At 39.3% G+C, this 10,283-nt stretch overlaps 1 protein-coding gene across 2 annotated transcripts in view; it reads left to right on the forward strand.

The window, feature by feature from the left end:
- The window catches only part of PPP1CC (protein phosphatase 1 catalytic subunit gamma), a 28,321-nt gene extending 19,091 nt beyond the window's left edge, over positions 1–9,230 (forward strand). The window contains exons 4-8 of one of the 2 annotated variants that reach the window (XM_069081683.1): positions 2,112–2,216; positions 6,656–6,879; positions 7,037–7,171; positions 7,841–7,901; positions 8,841–9,230. In XM_069081683.1, coding sequence (XP_068937784.1) covers positions 2,112–2,216; positions 6,656–6,879; positions 7,037–7,171; positions 7,841–7,901; positions 8,841–8,911 — 596 coding nt within the window. In that variant the 3' untranslated portion in view covers positions 8,912–9,230. Of the gene's footprint in view, positions 1–2,111; positions 2,217–6,655; positions 6,880–7,036; positions 7,172–7,840; positions 8,807–8,840 lie in introns of those variants that run through there. The other variant, XM_069081682.1, reaches the window with a different exon arrangement.
- The last annotated feature ends 1,053 nt before the right edge of the window (positions 9,231–10,283 follow it).

The raw sequence follows: 10,283 nt of genomic DNA on the forward strand, positions 1-10,283 counted from the left end.
CATGAGTTCACAGAAAGCCCTAACTAATTTCTGTTTGCTCCACCCTCCACCTCTGATGTCAGCCCTGGCTCCTTAAGCTGCCTTTTCCAGACTGATTGTACATCACTCCCCCTCATGGGCCTCCTTCTGCTCCTAATCTCTGTGGCTGTGCATGGCCTGCACCCCCCATAATCCCCAAATCCTTGTATTTTAGTCCTCCTCTATCTGCCCCCAGTTACTCTGCATATATTTTGTATTTACCCATGTTCATATTTTCTATTACCCTAATCCCTAGCACAGTCCCTTACCTACAGTAAGTGCTTAATAAATGCTTGTTCAGTGCTTTTGAGAGACTGGAAAGTGGGGGGAAGAGTATAGCTAGAACAATGTAATCATTATTTGTGAGTAGGATCTTGTTTTTTTGTACAGAGCATATATTTATGGAATATTTCTTTTTACCAGTGATACATTTGGCTTCAGAAAATAAATATCAACATTTTGATATTATAAAGAGTCAGCATGATCCTCTTACTTGAATTCCCCTTATGGACTTCTGATGTACAATGATACAGTTGTGAGTTTGGAAACATCCTTACAATGAGATATTTTCCATAATGAACTTGTTTCTAGAAAGATAAATATAAGCATACTGCATCAGATACCATGATTTAAGTATTTTGAGCTTTATCATCTTAAGATGAAAAGGTACCTCTTTATGAAGCAGTCATCAAATTAGTAATTTAATGGAGTTTGAGCCTGTCATCACATAAAGATTTAATTTTCCTGTTTTTGACTCCAGGAACTGTCTGATACATACTCTGCAGTGATTGGTAGAGCATTTTTTGCACCAGAATAGGAGCCAGTTTTAGTAGTTAGTCGTAGAGCTTAGAATAAAGTCATAGATATTTGGTGTTAAGTCAGAACTTAGATCATCTTTAAAACAACTACAACTAGAGGAAGTGGTCAGGGGAGAGAGAAACCACTATATATAGTTTACAATGTCAAAGTCTAAGAGACAGCTTCATTCAAGAAGGGAATGGTCCACAGTGTCAAATGCATGCAGACTGCATACTTAGAAAAGACCATTAGGTCTGCCAAGAAAACAGTGCAGGTATATGCCAGATTTGACAGGGGATTTATTACTTGGAAGAATTGGGAGTGATGATTGACCTGTAGACTCTTACAGTTTGCAATGAGGTTACATTCCAAATATTTGCAAATTGGTTTAGCTTTTCAGACACATTTTCCATAGAAAACTATTTTAAAGAGAATTTAGTTTCTTATTCCCTCTGAATTTCAACAAAGATGGACTTAATTCATATACTGTGTACATATGCTTGGAAAAAAAAAAACATTTAATTGCTGTAGACCTTCCCTTCACTAAGCAGATCTTTATAAGTACAATGATCCCCAAAAGAAAAATCATTCCCCATTGGCCAGCTTTTGGTGAAGAGACTCTGAATTTTGCTAGGTTAGTACTTGGTTTATATATAGTTCATTGAACCTTTCCAGCTTGTTATAAGGCTTAACAGAAATTATACTTCACTACATATGGAGCTTTAGAATATTCAACATTAGATCTATGCCAAGAGGAAGCATTGAATAAGCAGAGTTTAATTGTCAAATCTGAAATGTAGTTCTGTACTAAAGATGTTAAGCCTGGCCCCTCTTCTTACCTTCTCAGTTTCTTACTCCCTCTACTCTCCTCTCCACCAACACTGGCCTCCTTGCTGTTCTTCACAGGAGTACTGCAGTAGCCATGGCATGGACAGGCATTTTGAGGGTGCCCTTATGGGGAGAGCGGTGTATAAAATAGGGATTTCAAGTTGAATTTGTGTTATCACATATTCATTGAATTTGACAAAAATGGCTTAATTATATTCTCGTATCAAAACCTGCTTTCACTGTGAAATTCAAAATGCCTTGGTCTATATAATAAGAATTACATTTGATATTGTTGATCAGGTACCTCCAAGTAAATGGTCTAGTTCTCCTACATTCCTTCCAAACTCATAGCATTTAGTAATTGAGAGTTTTTTGTTATTATGAATAAGATGTATAGAATCTTAATTTGTTGAAAATTATGTTGAGCAAGTGAATCTGTAGATTAAGTCATTTAAAAATCTTTATAGGTAAAAGAAGATACAACATTAAACTATGGAAAACCTTTACAGACTGCTTTAATTGCTTACCAATTGCAGCCATTGTGGACGAGAAAATATTCTGCTGTCATGGAGGTAGGTGATAGAATTTGATTTCTAAGTAGCTATTTGGAGGGGCCAGAGTTGACTTTATATTTGTGTTTGTGAGTGTCATAATGTTGGGCCTGACTGCCAAAATCCAATTCTCATTGTTGACTTTATATCACCTATCTTCTCTGATCCACCCATGTTTATCAAGTTGAAATTACTTGTCTGAGGAAAAATTCAGGGTAAATGACCCATTTTGTGGGAGGGCATTTTTGGTTGTGTGCAATTTCTAGTCTTTTGGTTCTGGGGTTTTTTTTCCTTTTTTTCTTTTCTTTTTTAACCTCGTTAAAAGATGTCATTGAATTATTCCCTTCACCTTATGATCTCTAACCCTCTTCTTTGTCCTCATTTTCTGTTCTGTCATCTGAATTAGAACAAATTCCGATTTTCAAACACATTACAATAGAACCATGGTACCTCTACCACCTTACTCCTTCTCTCTTATTCATTTGCTGTTGAACTGAGCCTGGAGGAAATCACAAAACCATGGTGAACTTGTCTACTACAAATTTGTTATCTAATCGCAGTAGCCTTCCCTGGATCCAGGAAGTCCCTCTGCTCGCTGATCAGTTCTTCATCCCACTCTCCATAGCCTCCCACATCACCCTCATAGCTGAGACCCTCACCTCATCATTTCTCCCCCCCCCAAAAAAAAAAAATTTAAGCCATTCACTGAGAACCTCCCTCTTCTCCCCTTCTCATTTCATATCCCTCTGGCAACACACCCCATTAACTCTTCTTTCACTTCTGTCTCTGAAGAGGTGTACTTTTTCTTTGTCAAAATCAGCCCCTCCATGCACCCTTGATACCATTCCCTTCCTTCTCTAATAACAATTTCTAACATTTAATCTCTCTCTTATTTACTGGATTCTTCCCTGCTACCTACAAACATACATATGTCTCCCTAATCCTTAAATCCTCACTCCTAGCATCTGTACCGACCACTGTATCTCCTCCTCTCCCTTCCCCCTAGCTAAACTCCTGAAAAAGCCACAGTACCCCCACTTCCTCTCCTCACTCTTCCAAATCTTCTACATTTTGATTGCTAGCCTCATCCCTGAATGGAAACTTTCCTCCAAAGTTGCCAGTGCTCTTTTAATGGCCATATCTAAGCTTTTTCTCAGTCCTTACCTTTTTTGGGAAGGAGCAGCATGTAGTGGTTAGAGCTGGCCTAACAGGCAGGTGAAGGTGAACATGGCCTGATGGTCACTCCCTGCCTCCCTCTCTGACCTTGGGCACAAGTCACTTAACTTCTCAGAGTTTAAGGTAAGTCTCTAAGAGGATAAGTTACAGATAAAGTGCTGATTGGTATTGTTAGAGGAAATTTCCTCATCTAGGAAATGTTGTTTCAGTGAAATCAGCCACAGATCCAGGTCCCATCCCTAACCTTTCTCCTTGATCTGTCGTCGGCATTTGACAGACTGTTGATCCCTTCTTCTCTGGTGTTTCAGAACGCTTCTTCTGGTTTTCCTCCTACTTCTCTGACCTTTTTCTCAGTCTCATTTGTTGGGTCTTCATCCATGTCATACTAACTGGCTATTCTCCAGGGCTCTGTCCTGGACTCTTTTCTCTCAATAACCTGGGGTGCGTGAGCTGGAGTTTTGTGTTTGTTTTATAACTGTATTCCAGTATAATTGATTTCCTCTATAAGCCCATGTATTTTATTTTATACATTAAATAGCATTCTGAGAGCAAGTGCATAGTTTTCTTCAGACTGCCAAAGGTCAGTCCTTGACACAAGAAAGTTCAAGATCTCTGTTGCATACTATCTTACTTGGTAAGCCATATCACCACCTGCCCAACGGACATCTCAGGCTGACTGTCCAGTAGATAGCTCAGATCCAGCATGTGCAAAAGAGCTTTCTCTCTTCTCTTGCCCACCCTCCCCTCTCTGCAGCTTGCCAGCTCCCCAGGTCCAGTCTGGGTGCCAGTTCATTCCTGAATCTTTTTAGCTGTGTGCACAGCACATAGAGCACCAGGCTCAGAGTCTGGAAGCCCTGAGTTCAAAGCTAGCCTCACCTATGTGACCCTGGGCAAATCACTTAACCCTTTTTGCTCTGGTTTCCTCATTTGTAAAATGGAGATAGTCACCACACTATGTCCCAGGATCGTTGTGAGGGTCAGAGGAGACACTGTTTGTAGAGTGCTCAGCACAGTGCCTGGCATATAGGGTAAGCACTGTGCAAGTGTTAGGCATCAGCATCAGTAGTGTTTCTGGCTTCACAGTGGTCCCATGTTCCCACCTTTGTCTAGGTGCTTACCCCCTCACCTAGACTGGTAGAGGTGTGCTTGGTCTCCAGGCCTCAGGCCTCTCTCCTGTCCACCCCTATCAGATCGATGTTCCTGAAGTCCAGCTTCCTGATGCAGTGAGCTCTCCTTGCTCTCAGTCTCACCTCCAGGATCAAATATTGAACTTTCTGTTTGGTTTCTAAAGCCCTCCACAACTTGCCCCCCTCCTTTCTTTCCATTCATCTTATATTCTACTCACTTTCACACACAGTGAGTGCTAATAGTAAAACCACTACAGTCTTCAAAAAGGTGGGGAACTGCTCGTCGACAACATGTCTTTCTGTCTCTACATCCATTTTGTTTGTAATTTACAAAACTTCACTCTAGGTGTCTCCCCTTTCTAATTGAACTGTTGCTCTTACAATACTACCATTATGCCTACTAGAATGGGATTCCACAAACACAAAGCAGAAAATAATAACATTGATTTAAACAATAGTAAATTTAATCCAGAATAGCGGAAATGAGCAAGACTTTTAGCATGCTCTACCTGCATGAAAAGAACACAAAATTTTTAAAGGGAAAAAAAAAACAAAAGAGGAAAAATTTCAGCATATGGATGCTTCTCTTTTCTTTACTTTTGTTTCCAGTTTTTGTTATCACAAGAAGTGCTGCTATAAATATTTTGGTGTATATGGAGATCTTATTCTTATCATGACCTCCTTGGGGTAATGAAATCCCTAGGTCAGAGGGTATGTATGCACAGTGTAGTCACTCTATTTGCACAATTCCACATTGCTTTCCAAGATGGCTGTGCTGACTCACAGCTTCACCAACAGTGCGCTAGCATGCTTCTTTTCCCACACTGACTGTTCTCATCTTTGCCAATTTTCTCATGCGAGAAGAAACCTTAGGGTTGTGTTGATTAGCATCTCTCTTATTAATGATTTGGAGCCTTCTTTTATGTGGTTGTTTATAGTTTGCAGTTCTTCTTTTGAGAACTGCTTGTTCACATCCTTTGACCATCTATCAACTAAGGGGTGGCTTTTGGTTTCCATAGCTTTTTATTGGCTGTCTCTCTTGCCTAGAATGCTCTCTCTTCTCATCTGTGCCTTCAAATGCCACCTCCTACAGGAGCCTTTCCTGGTCCTCCCATGTGTTAGAGCCTTCCCCTCTCAGTTTAATTTCTATTAATTCCATCTATATTTTGCATACAACTGTGTATTTACATATTGTCTCCCCTTTTAGAAGGTAAGCTTTCTGAGGATAGTTTTTGAGGTACTGTTTTTCTCACTCTCTTTATATCCCCAGCTCTTAGTGTCTGGCACAGGGTAAACATTTAATAATTTCATTAATTGTTGACTGACAGGCTGAAGAGAATTAACATGACACATACATGCTTCACTTCCTTTAAAGGTCTGTGTAAGTCAGGTTAAGTATTAGCTATCCAGAGGGTTGTGGATCTAAGAGGACCGATATATTTATAATGGGAACTAGTAGTTATATGTTTTGGAACAGACATGTTCTTTACCTTCAAGAGCTATGTTTGGGTTTCAAGGGCATAATGTTCTGGATTCTGTGGGGTTTTTTCTATTTTAATGATTTAGCAAGTTTTAATGAAATAGGATCATAGGTTTGGAGCTAGTAGGAACATTAGATGTCTTGGAGTCTAGCCTCTTCAGTTTACAGATGAGGGAACTGAATCCCACAAAGGTTAAGAGACTTGACCCGGGTCATGAAGCTTGTGTTTTGTTCCAAGTGGAGCTGTTGGAAGTATGAGAGGAAACTAAAACTGAACTGGGTTTGAGGAAAGGAGGATGTTGAGGTCAGGGAGCTGGCTGCTTCTGGACAGCCTGAAGTTTTAAAAGTCACTTAGAATCATCTATATCTGTAGTTATTTAAATATCATTGGTGGTAAAATCTGGAATTTGCATGGCCTTTTTAAGAAAAAAATCTCAACCAGGAAAAAATATTTGCCAAAAATTGATTTTGTTTTCAACTTGAGAGATCAGTAAAATAATCTTTTAAGGTAAGTTCCTCCAAATTTTAAGGGCTCTACCTACAATTTAAAAACCTTCACTGGCAAGCTTTAACCAATTCCAGGCCTTCTGTGATGGATGTTGATTATTTAAATGAAGTTCCTCTACCTTAATTTTTGTGTGCTCCCCCCCCCCAAATGTTTTCCTTCTGTCCGACAGGTTTATCACCAGATCTTCAGTCCATGGAGCAGATTCGACGAATTATGCGACCGACTGATGTACCTGATCAAGGTCTTCTTTGTGATCTCTTGTGGTCTGACCCTGATAAAGATGTCTTAGGCTGGGGTGAAAATGACAGAGGCGTGTCCTTCACATTTGGGGCCGAAGTGGTGGCCAAATTTCTCCATAAGCATGACTTGGATCTTATATGTAGAGCCCACCAGGTATTAGATTTTGAATTTTACATTCGAGCATATGTGCTTAGCCCTTTAATTGTTTGAAAGGTTTCCTTAAGCAACCCACAAACTTAAAAGGGAATTGAGAACTGGTTTTACCATATTTAGAAATTACGCATAATAACAAAAATTCTTTTTCTCCAAGGTGGTTGAAGATGGATATGAATTTTTTGCAAAGAGGCAGTTGGTAACACTCTTTTCTGCCCCAAATTATTGTGGTGAATTTGACAATGCAGGTGCCATGATGAGTGTGGATGAAACCTTAATGTGTTCTTTTCAGGTAGAGTATGTTTAAAATCTTGTTTATTTCTGCCGTTTTGGGTCAAATTTACTATTGTCTAAATCAGTGTTATTTTTTGCTTTGTATTTGTGGAAGAAATTTCTGGTAGGATTAAATTAGAAAGAAGGGGAAACAAATTACAAATAAAATGGACATATAACAGCATCAGTTTCAGCTAAACACAAAATGATGTGTTATAGATATTCCCAACCTTTTTTGAATATTGGGATCACTTTTTACTACTAGAATTCACTGATTGAGGAAATACAGTGAAGAACTATTATGAGTGCAATGACACTTGACATATTTTTTAATCACATTAGTATTTATGTGTATCTGAAAAAATAATTACACATTTCTTGTTTATTATTTACCAGAAGAATTTGCTTATGAATCCCTGGCCTACAGGCTGAGGACCACCAACAAGCAATTCATGTGTCACTTTGGTGCTCGAGTCTGTGTCACTGAAACATGTCCCACGTAGGCCTGGTCCCCACACCTTGCTGGGAGACTGAAGAGGGTGGGGGTGAGCAAGGGGGCATGGGGGTGGGGAGGGGTGGCACCCCGAGCTAGGCTGGGTCAGAATTGACTGGGCACTCAAGCACCCGCATCATACCCACCATTGCTACCGCCTCCTTAAATGCCCTCTCACCTGTGTGACCGTTTCAGATTCTGAAGCCTGCCGAGAAGAAAAAGCCCAATGCCAGCAGACCTGTCACGCCACCACGGGGTATGATCACAAAGCAAGCCAAGAAATAGAGGGCAATTTGGCACTGCCTAGTTGGGACTTGTGTGATAGGGTAGAGCCTTCCTTCCCTTTTTTCTTTCCTTCCTTTTTAAACTGGAACGTGCACTGGTCAGCTTGCTCAAATAGATACATGGTTGTGGTTTCTTTTTCCCATTTTTGATTGAATGAATGGCATTTGCTGGTTACAGCAGCAAATGAAAGACTTTCTCCACCCCCAAGGAAAGTTTCTTTTTTGATAAGCAATTCTCTATTCCTTTAAAAAGCAACTTCCGTTGGTGTCCCTGCTGCACACTCCATAGCAGTTGATCCTGTCTTTCGGGGTAACTGTACAATTGACTTTTATTTTTTTGATTCAGTACAATATATGTGTAGTGTAAATGCTTGTTTTTCTTTAGGATCTATGGAGGCCACTAGTGTTCTCTGAGACTAGACATATGTTACTGTCATAAAATGCATATTGTTTATACAAACCACTGTGAATGTGTTTTTTTTCCTTTTTTTACACTTTAAAAGATTTGTTTCAAAGGGATTGCTTTTTCTTTCATTGTCTTGTCATGTACAAACTAGTTTTATTGCTCTCAACATTAGGATTAACCTTCAACCTTGCCAGCATCACTGGTATGATGTATATTTAATTAAAGCACACTTCCCCTACCATATACTTTTGACAATTAAAGCCATTATTTTAAATGTTTGTGACTTTCCTAAAGCCAAAGTTTCTGTTGAAATATGTATTGACACAACCCATAAATACATGTTGGCATGGTTGTATGTAAATGCCTTCCTCTTGGGGATTTCAAAAGAAGTTTTGATTTTGAATAGCCAATAGTAATGCAGTGCTGTTTATGCTATTAATGATTAAAGTTAATAAAATTTTGTACAATTTCCATATTGCCTATTCATTAAGTAATCTTTTTACAGTTACATCAGGCCTGAACCCGTCCATTCAGAAAGCTTCAAATTATAGAAACAATACTGTTCTATACGAGTGATCCGTTATGCTTTCTTTGGCCTACATGCTTTATTCTGCGGTGAAGTTGAGGCTTGTAAGTCAAAAAACAAAGGAATTAACTTAATGTTCACCAGTTTATACAAAACTCACAGTATCTATGACTTTTTTAAACTAAGATCTGTTAAAGAAATCTGTTTGAACAGATGACAGTGTACTATACCATGTGGTGAAAACTAATTCAGACTTATTAAATGAAGAACTTAAATCCTCTCAGTGTCAATTTATCAGCACAATACACACAGGAAAACTGTTGATGGCATATTGAGTAGATTTTAATGAATAAATTGCTCTGGAAACCACCGTGTCTCCATTTGGATTTGTCTCTTCACATTCAAATACACTTCTTTTCAGGGGGAAAAAAAACGGTAAAATGGAAACTCTGAGACTCAGTCAACCTGGTTAAAGTTCCAAGTCTGAGCCTTAATTAATCCAAGCCTACAGTACAGTGTCATTCTAGTGGTGGGATGGGGAAGGGTGGCTAACCCCCAAATTACAGACTGATCATTATTTTGGGGAATATAATTTATTAGCTTTGGATAGCATCCATACTTTGTAGCAATAAGCTGCACAGTAACAGGATTCTGTTATGCCATAAAATCCTTTTCAGAGTTTAGAAGATTCATATTGGGGCTTAATTTGAAGTCTCCAAATGGAGGAAGGTGTCAACTAAGAGGCTATTGCAGCAATTTAGGTTTAGGAATGAGATACCCCGAGTGTGTAAAAGAACAAGTCTGAAGGGGCTTTTATGGCCAGGGCTTTGGCTTGTCTTTGTCTCCCCACTTGCACAGAGTGAGTATTGAAGGAATGCAGTATTGAAGGACTGAGGGGAGAGACTTTTTCAGTTCTGTCAGCTCTTAAATTTTTGAATGGTCTCCATTTCACCTGGGAAGATTAGAAGATGGTCTTAAGTCTCAGGCTTCATGGTGTGGCCAAGAGAGTTGGCTGCCTCTCAACAGCATCCTTGATGGGTCTTCTCGTTTCTTTTCACATGTACCTGTGACTTAGAAGTGGACATTATTAGCACCAGCTCTAGGCCTAAAACTGGGCTAGATTGGGAAAGAAAACAGTTATGGACCCATGGATTGCTATGGGATTGGTAAGCTCAGAAGCTAGGTGGGGAGCAAATATTTGTCTAATACTGACCTCTCTCTGTATTTGACTTTCCTACTATTCCTGATTTTTAGCATATCTGCTGCTGTTTTTAATGAACTACTTAAAGTTGCCTCAAGAGAACTTGGCTTAGTTAAAGACAAAATGGTTTTCCCCCGTATATATTAATTTCCCAAGTTTCACTGTGGTGGGTCTTCTGTGGGTCAGTTTATGGCTACGGAAGAAATGGAGAGTTAAGAATT

The sequence above is a fragment of the Petaurus breviceps genome, unplaced genomic scaffold (assembly GCF_028583685.1).
Source record: "Petaurus breviceps papuanus isolate PSGF00001 unplaced genomic scaffold, PetGlider_PUasm1.0 99, whole genome shotgun sequence".
NCBI classification, from domain to species: Eukaryota; Metazoa; Chordata; class Mammalia; order Diprotodontia; family Petauridae; genus Petaurus; species Petaurus breviceps.